At 41.9% G+C, this 15,184-nt stretch overlaps 2 protein-coding genes across 2 annotated transcripts; both read right to left on the bottom strand.

Annotated features, from left to right (window-relative positions):
* Window positions 1–1,185: 1,185 nt before the first annotated feature.
* Window positions 1,186–7,429, bottom strand: cpb1 (carboxypeptidase B1 (tissue); the record flags this gene model as incomplete). Its single annotated transcript, XM_080050521.1, has 11 exons — window positions 1,186–1,518; window positions 1,829–1,913; window positions 4,144–4,346; window positions 4,950–5,040; window positions 5,175–5,285; window positions 5,368–5,472; window positions 5,565–5,666; window positions 5,770–5,869; window positions 6,022–6,146; window positions 6,582–6,657; window positions 7,365–7,429. The coding sequence occupies 11 exons, from the start codon at window positions 7,427–7,429 to the stop codon at window positions 1,331–1,333; spliced, it is 1,251 nt and encodes a 416-aa protein (XP_079906647.1). The 3' UTR covers window positions 1,186–1,330.
* A 366-nt stretch (window positions 7,430–7,795) lies between these two features.
* agtr1b (angiotensin II receptor, type 1b) lies at window positions 7,796–14,792 on the bottom strand. Its single transcript, XM_080050524.1, has 2 exons — window positions 14,657–14,792; window positions 7,796–9,925 (listed from the first exon to the last, which is right to left on the bottom strand). Exon 2 carries the CDS (start codon window positions 9,817–9,819, stop codon window positions 8,731–8,733), a length of 1,089 nt encoding a protein of 362 aa, XP_079906650.1. The 5' UTR covers window positions 9,820–9,925; window positions 14,657–14,792; the 3' UTR covers window positions 7,796–8,730.
* Between the last annotated feature and the right edge of the window lie 392 nt (window positions 14,793–15,184).

Below are 15,184 nucleotides of genomic sequence, written 5' to 3' on the forward strand. Positions count from 1 at the left end.
TGGTTCAGTTAAATTGTGTTTACATATGGTCTCAAGGGGTAAAAAAAAAAGAAAGCCAGGACAGACATAGCCAAGACATAGTTTTACATTCCCACAACATCATTCAGCAGCCTTGACCTTTCAAACAACTGCAATGCAGCCTATGGATGGTGTCATATTTACTCTTGATGACAATGTGGAGATGGTGATGAGGTGCTGAGGTCAGGAACATGATGTTCTATAATGGACATTTGGGGTTTTGTTGCCACCTTGTGGAATACAAGTATAACACATTATTTACAGCATAGCAAGATAGTGACATACAAGAAACTGTTGCAGATGTTCCTGGTTCTCTTGCACTGTTATATAACAATGAATTATATGCTAGTGGTCTCAGTAGAGCTAATTTTTGGATCAAGTGAGGAAGTGGTACATTTAAGATTGGTCTTTAATGTACCACTTTAAAGGAATATAAAATATAAAATATTTTGTTATATTTTGATAATATATAAAAATATAACAAAACAATGGTGAGTTTGAGTGGTGTGTACTGTACACCATCGAATATTCCTTTAACAGCATTAGTCCTATGTTTTTTTTATTTTTATAACAAACACATGTTTGGTGACCTAGAAAAGAAATAGCCCACAACCACAATATGAAAGATTGCATTTGTTACAAAACCAACACTTTATTTTCTTCACTCAGGCAGATGCTTGCAAGTACTCTGTGGTTGTCCCGTACTGTGCTGCTGGACTGAAAAAGTCTCATACCCCCACCCATCCAATCTCCACTGCTGGAACAGTACCAGCTCAATGGTAGGGATCACCAGGATTCAGAGGCACTGATACATTAACTTAGTGATGATGCAATTGTTTCTTGTGTGCTTTTTTAATTGAGAGGCATTTTCTAGTTTAAGTACACGGACATTAATTTGTTAACAAACAGGATGGTTTGCCTTGTCAAATGTAAGTGTCTCATTATATTTTCTTGGACCATAAAGGCAGCAGACACATTTTCTGGACTTCTAACAATGGACTGCAAAGTCTAAGAATTTTTAAATCCAGCACACATCTCTGTTTTGTTGAATATTTTCATACAAATGTCAAAGGCCCCAGTGCATCAGTCACTATGTTATCAAATATACATAAAAAAATTGATTCAGCATGTGGGGATGGATCATTGATTTTATTGTTTGCACTCATCTTGACATTCTGTCAGGCACAGCGAGGAAAACATGGCGGGTGGTGCCCGTAGCCATGGCTACAGGCTGGAGATGGCTGAGAGATTGGAGGGGCTGGGGGCTGATACAGAGGAGCTGCATTGGCGGGGGTCCTGGCAGTTCCGCTCTTTAATAGAGGTTCTTCTGCACGTGGGCGGCAATGTACTTGACGGCCAGCATGGTCTCCTCGCATGTGGGCTTGATCTGAGACTCGGGCAGCAGGAAGCCATAACGACCAGTGTCACGCAACTCGAAGGTGTAGGAATACTTCACTCCCAGGTCGTAGGCCCAGTCGTCAGAGCCTCCAGCAGCGGGGTCTGGGGGTAGATAAAAAGGGGGGATATTATTCAGAGAGGGATATGCTGATGACTTGAGACAGCATGGATGTGTTTTTATACAAGTACAGCTTTTAGGGGCCAGAATAAATCCTTTGTTTGCACACAAAAAAAAGTGATATATTATGGCCTTTTGTTGCCTCTAGGGGCCATATCCCTTAAAAGAGGTTTGTGCACAGTGAACACATCCTAATGCATGCTATTATAGGGTGGCAAATAGACTATCAAGCTGCCTCTCAATACAGTATTTCCCTATGGAGACAAGTGCAGCTGCAATATTTGCAGTACTTACAGATGGTGGTAGCACCGGGTCCACTGGTGTAGCGAGTACCATACAGACTACGCAGAGCAGCAGATGCTCCCTCAGCAACCTTCATCTACAATACAGAGAAGAAACAAAAGTCAGATGTGGTTACCAATTAGTCAGAACCAATCAGAAAATGTTTGACCTTAAATGGACAGATATTATTCAATATATTACTGAATTATTTTATAAATCAGGCCGGTTTTACTGAATTTACAAATAGCACACAGCATCAGAGAACCCGTTTCAGTTAAACAGCAATGCCTTTCTAAGGTTAGTTAGCATTAGCCAACATAAGCTAATAGTCATAACAGACCAAGTTGCATTAGCAAAACAGCTGAGTGTGCAGAATATCAATCAACTGTGCTTTTCTTTTCCTATGAACTCAACTTTTGCTTTTTAAGTGTAAGACTGTGTCATTTATTATTTTAAAGGTTATATAGTCTGGCTTTATAGTGAGAAGACAGATAAAGGAAAAATACTACTCATTACCAAACTTTTAAATTACAGCTGGTCGTAAGAATAGTAAATATATGTGTTTTGCCCTGCAGAATATCAAATGGCCATTGTATTCACTCAAACAAAACATTTTCTTTTCTGTTGTTACAGAGAATAGCAAAAACCTTCTGCGAGTTCAAACAGGAAATTATATCCCCCAGAGATAAGCACAAGCAGGAAAGGATATTTCGGGGAGAACAGATGAATTATGACAGCTCCCCGGAGTTCTTTTGTTCTGTAAAGTGTCAGAAGAGAGCTTAAATTACGTGTGAGTGATAGAGAGGCAGGGATGTGTGATTTGCCCCCGTTAGTGTGAGAGCTGGAGCCGGGGTGTGAGTGTTAACTGTGCAGTCCTTGGACACCCCAGTGAGAGGTAAAAGAGCCATGAGAATGAGGCGTATGAGCAGGGAGTAAATGATTTGCAGCAGCTAAGCGGGGCCTTTAGATGAGCATCATAATGGGGCTGGGTTGACTTCTTGCTTAAGCTTTTGGAAACACATTTAAAGATATAAGTATCAGCTTATATTCATATCATACAGTATAAACAGTATATATACTGTATACTAGAAAGTTTTGATTTGATGCTTTTCTTTGAATTAAGATGCAACCCTTAGTGGAAACAGTTTATGTTAGTCCTATTTAGTCTGCATCTAATGAATACAATTAGTGTATATATTAGGGCTGTCAAGCGATTAAAAAATTAATCTAATTAATTACAGGCTTTGTGATTAATTAATCTAAATTAATCGCATACTTTTATGACACTTTTATGCCTGTTTATAAACAGCTGTATAGCCTACTACAGTTTGTTTCTCTCTCTCTCTCTCGCTCTCTCTCTCTCCGTCTCTCGTAACTTCTGTCTCCTCCCCTCAGTCAGGTTTCGAACTAACTATTTTCTCAAAAAAAACAAGCAGACTAAATGACTACTTTCCATCTCCCACAACTGAGCCGATTCATTCACCATCGTCGTACTCATAGGCAAAAATATTGACACACACACACACGCATACATACACACACGGGGCGGGTGTCCGTTTATGCGGAGAAGAGACAGCTAGCAAACAAAATTGAGACACACGGAGGTAGATTGAGAGATACTGTTTTGAACCTACATGTTTGCACCCACTAAATCAATAATGCACAGACACTGCGGAGAATAAAGTAAGATGTCTTCCCACCTTCATGCTTATTTGCCCGAAGCATCCCATAAACCGTCCATAGAGCCCTCGCCTCGCCCCCTTTCCCCTGCTTCTCTCTTTACTTTTCTCCCTTCTACCCGTGCGGGCCGTGTAAGCAATTGGCTACAGGTGCAGCTGCGCAGCACTTTTGCACCGTGTCAAAGGGCATTATTGAAGTGCGATTAATCTGCGTTAATTTTTTTAATCGCGTTAATTTTTCTGTGATTAATTAATCGAAATTAACGCGTTAATTTGACAGCCCTAGTATATATATGATATTTCAATAGATCTTTATCAGCAAACTAGTTACTTCAAAATCTGCTGTCAATATCATTTGTATAGTGACGCTACTTTTACCTTTCATTTTCCTCTGACGATCATTATACAAAGAGCCAGATTTATACGAAATTTAACATGCCCACGTTCAATGCAGTAAATCTATTGTTATTGTGTTATGTATACGTTTCCAGCAGGGCTGTATACACTGGGCTGCTGCACTACATCGATGCATGTGACACTCCAATGATAAATAATTATAAAGTCATTGTGACAAGCATGTTAGCTGATATAGTCACTTTCCTTAATCAGCTGCATGCAGAATATACGCCAAGAATAATGATGACTCACAAGCTCAGCGTGGTCAGCGGCCAGATCATAGGTGTAGGAGTAGGGGAAGAGCAGCAGCTGGGAGTAGGAGTGGACGGTGAGGTAGGCCTTGATGGTGGACTTGTTCCTGCGGATGAAGTCGGCGACGTTCTTGACCTCGATCTCGGACTCAGGAGAGTACCCACAGAAGGTGTCGCTGCAGGGGCTGCTGGAGGCTCCAAGGGCTGCAATATTAAATGACATGGTGGAAACAATAGATTCATGTTTAAGGTCTACACATGTATTGGTACTGTGCTTAAAGGTGCACTTTTCCAGTTGTACACATGAAGTTCAAGTTTAGGTGCCATGAGGGGTACTATACAGCCTGTGAAAACTGTGGACTTGTGGAGGGTCCATAGACTGTATATTAAAGAGGGGGGTGGGGTCTGAGAAAATAACCATTGTGATGTTCCAGTGATGTAATCATGGTGATCTCTGTCTTATCTCGAGACAACAAATGTTTAAGAGGTAAGCTTTAAAATTGTAAAGAATTGAGTGGTGTGCATTTTGAAAGATGTGGGTGTTTAGTAGTCTAGCAATAGATTCCACCAAGTTGCATAGGATAGCGTGTAGGATTCAAGGTTTGGGGGGTTTGACTCAACCATTTGACACAGGAATTCCATGTAATATGTACAGTACTCTGTTGCCCAGGTTTTAGACCATTCTTCTATTTTCTATATACATACTGTATATATATTTTACTTCACATAAACCCCTTATCTTCACGGAAAATCAACATAAACTTTATAAGTACCCCTTTAACGTATGACTGTCTATTTTGCACTTACTGCACCAGCCAGCGTTGAAGTTCCTGTTGGGATCGGCTCCAATGCAGCTGGATCCAGATTTCCTGGAGCGAGTCTTCCTCCACATTCTGTTCTAAAGTACCCAAACGCGATGGAATAAACATGTCAGACGTGCCTTCACCAAATCAAACGGTCTTTAGGACAAACGGGGCAGCTTGGCCTGTATTAGTTTGGACTATAACACTTGGGCTTGAGGTTGTAACATACGCTCTTGTGGGTGTAGTCGTAGCCATCAATGTTGAAGACGGGCAGAACAAAGACATCCATCTGGTCGAGAAGGCTGGTCATCTGAGAGTCCTTGCTGTAGGTGGACAGAGCCTGGGGAACGTTGGAAAATCAGTACAAAATCAGTGGAACACTGTGTAAAAGCTTGCCATGCCCATCCAGGAGTCTCCCTTACCTCCTTGACAAACCACTGGCAGAAAGCGGGAGAGATCCACTCTCTAGCGTGGATACCACAATCCAAGAAGATAGCGGGCTTGGTGGAGCTGGACTTCTTACCGATCTGTGGTTGTTAAAAGCGATCACAAAGCACTTGTTAGATATATGAAATACTTCAACACGATAGACTGATAGAGCAAATAAGTGTGGAAATACCTTGAGAACAGTCATGGGGCGTCCCTCGTAGGTGTTCCCGATCACCTGCTTGCTGATCAAATTAGGGTTGGAGCTGGCAATGGAGCCAATCCAGGCCTGGACCTGAAATTAAAGGGAGAGTAATAACGGGAAATTACAGTCAAATCAGGTTAGAGATTGTGACAAATTATTTGGTATTTTAATGTATTTATTAATTGTGCCTTACTTTGTTCCAGCTGTTGTAATTGGTGTAGCTGTGGGCTCTGGGAGAGATGCCGGTGTCAGCCTGGCCATCGACAGCTTCTTGAATATCCTCAATGAGGACCCTATAGAGGGACACATTTAAATAGTGTGTCAACATTAGAACTCAATTAAAAAAAAGAAGAAACCTTGTGATGAGATGTTTTAATTTCATGACTACTGATTAAGTTGAGACCAGGTAAATAAATGTATTTAGCATATTTCTCCGGGGACCTACTCATGCTCCATGCCACTCTGCTGCAGGAGAGTGTAAGCCATATCCAGGTAGATGGCGGGCACACGGATGTCCACATCAATGTCGATGGTCACCAGCTCGGCGCTCTCGGGGCTCCAGAAGTCGACCTGCAGATGGCGCCAAAGCCAAACACTTGAGCATGTTGAGATGCTTAAATATGAAATCCAAATACAGCTCATATCCCTATCATTTCAAAAACTGATATATAGGCTGAAAGAAATTATTATTGTGAAGTGAATATGACCTGACAACGAGCCAAGAAATACAGACAGCATTTGAGCTAAGCATTTTAGGAAAAGTGGGTGCAATTAGTTATGATTTGCACATCTGAATGGGAATTAGGGGACTTATCGTAAATACCCAAATGTAGCCCCTCCCGCCACAAGCAAACCTAGTAAACTCCATTTAATGAGTGTGTGTGTGTGTGTGTGTGTGTGTGTGTGTGTGTGTGTGTGTGTGTGTGTGTGTGTGTGTGTGTGTGTGTGTGTGTGTGTGTGTGTGTGTGTGTGTTTGATAAAGATAGAGAAGGTAGCAAGGCACACCTCGACGCTCTTAGTCAGTTCCTTAATGAGAGACACATGCTCAGCAAGCACAGGCTTCAGACGGAAGACTTTCTCTCTGGAGGGGAAAAGGACATACATATAATAAATACAGTTTCTTAATTACCACACAGTAAAATACACTCTTCTTGTGAGACACACACATGCACTGTTTGCTATGATGCCATATGTTGGTTGGCATGGCTGTATCTTTACACAACATCCTGAAATGTTAAAACTCCCCTGTTGCATAGTTTTCTAACCTCAATTTGAAAGAGGATAGACGCATTCATGTTTAAGAATATTTTAGTGCCCTCCAAAAAAGTGTTATATAATCACTTAAATACTATAAATTATTATATATTTATTTTAAAAATATGTTAAATTCCAATTCTTGACTCATTTCCCTGAACAATTTGTATAAATTGAGTAGCAGCTGCATAAAGATACAAGGGGTTGAAATCTTTTTTGGCGGAGTGTGTAGTTTTGTCTGACAACAAATCCTGGAAAAGACTTGACAAATGCTTGATTCAATGAATGGTTTAACAATGGGCAAAAATATTTAAATTGACAAACTCTCAATTGTTGAGAGGCTAATTCAGTCGAACTACGTTGCTGTACTACACAGTACTCACTTGGTTCAATAGTTATAGGCTAACATTGTCCTATAATGCATGAGGCAAAACACAGCATGCCATTGTGCTTGAATCAGTACAAAAACTATTCAGAATAATTGACAGAAATATATATATTTTTGTGTTGTAATAACAAAGACTAAAGATTTACCCTTCAAAGCGAGTGACATCAGCCAGGGCAACAGCCACCAATCCGAAAAGCAGAAGGACCTTCATGTTGGCAGTGAGACTGGTAGCCTGTTGACAGCCCTTATATCCCTACCTCTACCAACCATCAACCAATCCCCATCTGTGATTAGTCAGCGTGTCATAGATCCTCCCAAAAAGATCCATGCACCTGTTATGTTTAGGTGCTACGTGGAGGAACAGGGGCCTGCCTGATGCATAGTCAATGATTAATAGATGTTAGAGGTGTTTGGAGAAACTTTGAGCCAAGGTCACTTGGTTTTGATGGCGAAATAGTTCATTAATCTCTCATCAGTTGTTATTTCTGGACATTCTGGTGACTGATGACACATTTTCATGACTAATCAAGAAGATGTTTACTCTTTAAGAAAAATAACTCAGGACTGTGTTCTTTAAATTTTATTTATATTTTCATACAGAATATTCACAAACGGTACACTTACAGAGTAGGAAAGAATGTATTAACATGTTTAAATATCACAAAGATAACCACCCGAGATAATGACAATGATTGGCCAACATGGAGTGTTTATGTAGCACTCTTATTCATACAGCATGTTACTCACAGACAAGGCAACATTTCAGCATTTCATTCTTATTGTGCAAACACTTATTATGCAATTTTAAAAGGAGGAGCACATCATTTGATATAGCCACATAAAGCACACAGGTACTATTACTGTAGTCAAATATGCTAAAATTGTTATGAACTTCACATTACATTTTTGCTACACTTTTCCAATTGTTTCCTGTATACAGCTGCTGGCGGAGCATGCATGGGTGGCTTATGATTTATTTTAGCTTTGACATCTTTGCTAAACACTTGATCACTGTTCCAACTGGTGAGAGACCTGCTGAGCACACAGAATGGTTATCACTGGACAATATATTACTGGACAAGTTGTGACAAAAACCTGCAGTACATGCATATCTTATATAAATAATGGGATAATCTATCTAAAAATATGTTTTTTTTTTTTTTTTTTTTTACCTGGACAGCACTTCATTGATATAGTTAAATTCATGGATTTGTGTGATAGTGACACTGATTTCACGGGTTTGTACACAAACATCTGACACCAATGAATGTGACTAATATGAGCGTTATGTGATGTGATGGTTTATGAATAATTTTTCCACAGATAAGCGTTGTACAAAGTAGCGAAAGTCTCTTTGAGTTACTCACAGGGGGATGTGAATACAGTATTTCAACCATGTTGCATGGTTCAGTGCTTGGTAATACAGTTGGGGTTTGACAAAAATGGAATGTCTCCATCCCCGGGCCCCTTATTAACCACAGACCAGGGGAGTGGGGTGAGTGAACTTTTTTTTCACTTCACCTCAGAAGAGGCCTTACTTTTGGCCGTGAGGCTTAGTGCCTCAGAAGCACGAAAAGAGAGGGCGCTCATCTTGGAGCTGATGCTCGGGTGAGGCCCTTTCGCTCCACCTGGTGAGCAGCACAGCAGACGCAGTAAGTTTCTGCGAAAGTTGCGCCCAACAAAGCCGTACACAATGGGGTTAACGCAGCTGTTGAAGTAGGCAATGCAGATTGTGAAGGGCATGGCGGTGTCAATGATTTCCAGGATGGTACAGTTCTCCCCCAGTATCAGCTGTGTGAGCACCTGCATTAAGTGGAACACCTGATGGGGCACCCAGCACAGGAAGAAGGCCAAGACAGCTGCTGCAAGCATGCGCAGTACCTCATCACCTCGGGAACGGGAGCTTTTCTGGATGTGTCTTGCGCACATCAGCGCCCGTCCAATGAGGCAGTAACAGGTGATGATGATGATGAAGGGCACCAGGAAGCCCAGCAGGCTTTTCGTCAGGCTGATGGCCAGCAGGAGCTCCTGCACCCGAACATTAGTAATGTTCGGGTGAAGAATGCCACACACTGTGGTGTTAGAGTTTGTGATGTTGTGGACATCCCTGGTCAGTGCTGTGGGCACACTAAGCACAAAGGCAAAAAGCCAGATCACTACGCATGTGATTCGTGCATACACAATGGTGCGTAACCTGCGTGAACGCACTGGGTGAACAATGGCAAGATAACGGTCAATACTGAGTGCTGTGAGGAAGAATATGCTGGTGTAGAGGTTGAAAGTCACCAGCCCCGCACTGGCCTTGCACAGGAATCCTCCAAATGGCCAGTGATAGCCCGTGGCAGTGAAGGTGGCCCACATGGGCAGAGTGATGAGGAAGGTGAGGTCAGAAACAGCCAGATTAAGCACAAAAATGTGGGCCACCGTCTTGAGCTTCATGTAGCAGTAGATGACAGCCACTACCATACTGTTTCCGACCATGCCGAGGACAAAGATGCAGCCGTAGACGATGGGCACGAGCGTGAAGATGAATTTGTGACTCCCAGACATGCCGCATGTCAGAGATATCCCGTCTGTCGCTCCTGCCGTTATATTCTTCATTTTCCCTTTATAGCGCAAGATCCTGGGACTTTTAAACAGGGGGCCCCGACGGCAGGGTGCGTCTGCGGTGACTGATACAGGCCTTGGGCGAGGGCCTCAGCGAGTCCTATAAAAGAAAAACAACAAAAATGTCACAGGCAGACTGGGGGAAGAACCATCAATACCGTGGGCATGGCCCATAAACGCTTATCCACAAGAGCACCCATGAAAGTGCTCACCCTACACGAGCTCATTAAAGACCTGCACATTACAGCCATCTGGGTGCTTTGTTATTTCTGTAAAATAGGAAGCCAAGGAAAACAGATGTTGTATGTTATTCAATATTCCAAAAATGCCCTTTGAAAGATCATTATTCAGACAGTCTGCATTCTTTCTTCTCCTTTAAATCGTCATTGGGCTAATGAATGGCAACAGTAAAACCGTACAGTGATTATCAAATGGTCCGTCCATCTGGGTGGAGTGTCAGCACCCGGAAGGAGAACATTTATGCCTTGTGTTACGACTGGTGTTAATGAAGACTGTATGGCAAGTGTAAACTTGGATAACAAAACCATTAAAACACTGAGGTACTGAGGGGAAGAAAGAGAGGGGTCTTGTCTACAGTCACTGTAAAAGACATGTCACATTTCAAACACTTGGTGTGCAGAGATACATTGTACCCAGCATGGGAACTTCTAATCAGCACACACCTAAACAAACAGGACAGCAGGGATTCGGCTCAGTGGAAACTTTGCTCTGTGAGAAAATGAAACCTGCGTGCGTCGGAAAATTTGCCTTGGGGCTAGTTTTGTGCTTCATTTGTACAGGCGGAATGTGAAATGGGAATATAAAAGAAACTAATTCTCCCCTGTGTTGGGAGTGTATGTTTAATGGGATAGCTTAGCGAGCGCCATTAGTGGGGCTGATGTAATAGTATTAACATAAGCCTGATGTATACTATTACTATAGCTGCAAACATAATTTTTGTTGCTAAGTAATTACATAAAAAAATTACATGCTTGAGAAGTTTATTATAGCCTAACAGCAAACAGGGGACAGCATGCTTTCAATTTGGGGCTCAAAAATAGGGAAATACAATATAATACATACAATTTTATGAGCTGTTATAATATGAAGTTGACTATTTTGCATCATCCAGTTAAATTTTAGACTATTGACGTGATAAGATATGAAAATCCTCTGGTAGCCAGTTTGACAATGCTAAGCCGGTGTCCTGCCACACGATGGCAATATAGCTTCAAGATTTCAAGACTTCCATTTCACAGCTGACAGTCCAAAGATATCATTACAGAAAACGTACAAACCCTTCCCTATCTGCATTCCTACTGCCCTTTGGTTGGCCTTAAGACAGGTTGTGCGCTTCCACAAGACGAGAACTATTTTATCTCCAAGTCAAAGATCTCGTCGTTTTCCACCATACCATGCTTTAGGAGACAAATTGTTGAACGAGAAAAAAAGGCCCTCTGTGCGCTAAAGCAACAGCCGTATCGGTTGCAGATGTGGGGACTGTTGAGTGTGGAAGATATGTGGGCGCCAAGGGCAACAGAATAATGAAATATCTATGCGAGTTTCCTGCAAAGACCCTGGTGTAGTGGTGAGGGTGAAGCACCAACCCAGATGTCAATGCGTGGATTTACTGTATGCGTGTTTTCTTTCTTTAATGAGTATAACAGTGGGTGGCAGTAAATTTCAACTATACAGGAGAGAGTGACAAAACACATATCAGTTTCACAGTTCAGGGGTTTAACACCGTTTAAAGACATCTCTTCATGCCATGACCATTTCTGATGACCACAAATGGAAATGTGGGAGAAAACCGACACCATGTGCCTTCACCATTATTGGAACGGTTAGCATTTTAACCACCAGTACTTTTCCATGAGGAGGGATGCTCAAGGCGAGGGGAGTGAATATAAACAAGCCTGAAAGTTATTGCTGCCTGCATGTAAGTGAGCCCCATAATAAAGGTGAGGTGGCACAGGCAGAAGGAAGCAGCCAATTTAGTGTGGCTGTGTCCAGTGAGCTATAGCTCGCAGTGAGATGGCACATTACTGAATGATAGCCATAAACCCTGGGAAACCAGAGACAGGAAGGTAAACAGCTACTTCACAAGGTCCAAAAGCAAGCTGCATCCTTGTCAGACACGACAATGGACTGCGAGGGACTACACTCTTTGCAAACACATTGCTGGTGACAGTGAGTGAAAAAAGATCCCGAATAGGAGGAAGTTTGGGGACATTTGTCGCTCCACAGGGCAGAGGCTGACTCCTGAATGGCACTGCTTGGGAAACAATCAATTTAAATACTATTTTGGGCCATGTAAATGCAGCTCTCTCCCCGGGATCATGGGAAATTCTCAAAAAGTTAAACCTAGAAATGTTCACATTGTGGGCTAGCCGAGCTTTACTGAGACATGGTTCCCATCAACAGAGCTATCCGAGGCTGCGTTCGGCCTGAGCGCCCACTGCTCTGACATGAGCACCACCATCTGGCTGCCCATAGAGAGAGCCAGTAAAATGTCTGGTTGATGGAGTTAATGATTTATATCGGCCCATTATGAAGTGATGGTTCATCTTACTAGGAACACACCATCACGGCCGGCCACCTCACGATCGTCCTCTCGTTAAGGCCTCGTTCGGTCAACAGAAGGTGCGGGTGCTTCCCGTTAAACTCTATTTGCATCCTGAATCCTCAAATATGTTGCCGGAATACAAACTTAATACCCAGCTATCCACCACAAATTATTGGTGGCTTTATATACAGCATGACAGCTAATGTAACTATTTAAACAAACTAGTACTCTTTGAAAAGTAATAATATGGGTGCACCTCAACTGTAGCCTCCTAGAACTCACTTCCTCCTCTGTCCCAATTTACAGGGTGTCACATCAACTAAAAGGGGTTTGAAGTAGAAAACTTGACCAAGAGTAAACTTACAGAGTGCTAAAGAAACTCTTAAAATGAGTTGAGTATGATGGTGCCATGCAATACAATGGATTGCAATAATATGTGGATTATATCCAATTAAACAAAAAAAAATATTTTGATGAAAAACACGTGTGTGTGAGAGAGAGAGATAGAGAGAGAGAGAGAGAGAGAGAGAGAGAGAGAGAGAGAGAGAGAGAGAGAGCAGGGGCGTTTCTAGGTTTCTGAAACATCCGGGGCTTAGCCCAAAACGGAATAGGATAGTGCGCGCGGCACATTTTTTTGCTTACTTTATTGCGCATGCACATTTTTTTTTCATAATGCTTAACCTAAATAAACAAAATAGGCAGGTAATTATAGCTTTACATAGCTACCTGACTGCTGCTTATCCCCAGACATCTAAAGTTCCGTTCAAGTTATTTCAGAGTAAAATTAATACTAGTGAGTCAGACCATATATTACCCATTCAGGGGTGTCAAACTCATTTTCACAAAGGGCCACTCTATGATGAAATGATAACCACACTAAGGGCCGACATGGAGTTTACTGACATGACTTCTTTTTAATCCAAAAAGTAAAAACAACATCTATGAACATATTGTATACAATCTGCGTACAGAGTCATAGGCTAGGTTTAATTTCAAGATTTTACGGGACAAATTATAGGTGGGGGGTATGGGGGCGCTCCACCAGAATTTTTTGAGCGTCAAACACTTAATTTCCTGCATTCTGGTGGATTTTTATTCATCTATCTGTGCCTTTTATGCATCAATTTATAGTGGAAATATTTTTTTTTCTGTGAAGGAAAAGACAACATTCAGGTTCCTAAAGAATCAACTTTAATATAATAATGCGATTAAGGCTCTCAGGCATCCTGGATTTTTCAAAACTTTCTTCAAATTCTAAACATATCACATGTTTAGGGTATTTCTTTTTTAGGAATCATGACTCAGCACCAGTGCTAACTATTTATGACACTTAACATTGGTAATGAATTGACAGCCACCATTGGAAATGAAAAGGGTGGGCAGTTAGCTAAATTGTAACTTAAGGAAAAAGTTGGAAACAAATCATGTTAGCATTCATCCTTAGACACTTCACACAATCAATCATCAATATTAGCATGCTCTTTAGCCTCATAGATTGGCCTATTCACAGCCCACAGAAAACTGACACATTTTCTTCAATGCAAGTTCATCAATCCATGGCTTAAAATCTTGAGCAGTAGAACAGAAATTCCTAGCAGTAAGCTATGCAAGAGTCCTAACCAATGGGAGCATGTGTGACATGCGGATATGGCACAGGTTCTGGTCAGGTTTCTGTCTATAAAACATGCTGATGATGCTGAATTTTAAATTTCACCGGTCTTTCTCTTCCTTTATTAATTTACCCCTTCTAGCTCTTTCTGCCTGACCGTCTTGGGAATTCCATCCTTCATAAGTGAGGATTTTCAGGCAGCTCAGCGCTACTGTTTATCAGGAAGTGGCTCTAATTCCCCACGGAGATATGAGACCATGTAAACTTTACAATAGATCCCGATGCAGTTCTGGATTGTTCCCATCCCTAGCCGCTCGACTACACCAGTGGCTTTAAAAGGCACACACAATAAAACTTGGACAAACAGTAGCAACAGGTAGCACCAATCAACTCTGTGTATTCATGTTTGTGTCGTTTAGTCCTTTACATTAGCTACATGTGTGCGTTCCAAGGGTACCATTAGGGTTTTTTTTATTTTTGTTTTTTACGATAGGCTTGTACATAAACATGTTTGTGCTCGTGTTGTCACCAAATAAACGCCTTAAAAGCAGCTGTGACTTAATACTGAAACGTATTCTGTCAAATATATACATATATATATATTTAAAAAGTTGGTAAAACATCTTCCTGAGATTTAGGGTAATGTAAGTTCTTACCTGTGGAGCTGAACCAGGAGGCGGCTGATGCTTCAGAGAGACAGACAGACAGGGAGGCAGAGAGAGACCACAGTGGTGTGCCAGTGACTGCCTCTGATTTAACTTAACTGGTGGAGCGAGACGAGCAGGAATACCGTATGACACACAAACACACTTCCCACAACACGCCAGCCCCCTGCTACTCCCCCCTGCCTCTCTCTCTCTCTCTCTCTCTCTAACACACACACACACACACACACACACACACACACACACACACACACACACACACACACACACACACACACACACACACACACTACAATGATGAATTACATGGGAGCCCGTCAGCTATTGTCCTAGCCCATCTCCCTCTGTGGCCAAGAGGCTGCGCACACATAAACAAACACACTCACACACACAATCTTACACAATAGCACCTCTACTCCTCCCCTCTCTCCTCCTATTCCCCACCCCCCCCCCTCCACACAAAAGCACCATCTCTCCCCTCTCTCTTAATGTCTGCTTTTAATCACTCACTTTCTCTTC

This window comes from Ammodytes marinus, assembly GCF_949987685.1.
Source record: "Ammodytes marinus genome assembly, chromosome: 21".
In the NCBI taxonomy this organism is placed as follows: Eukaryota; Metazoa; Chordata; class Actinopteri; order Uranoscopiformes; family Ammodytidae; genus Ammodytes; species Ammodytes marinus.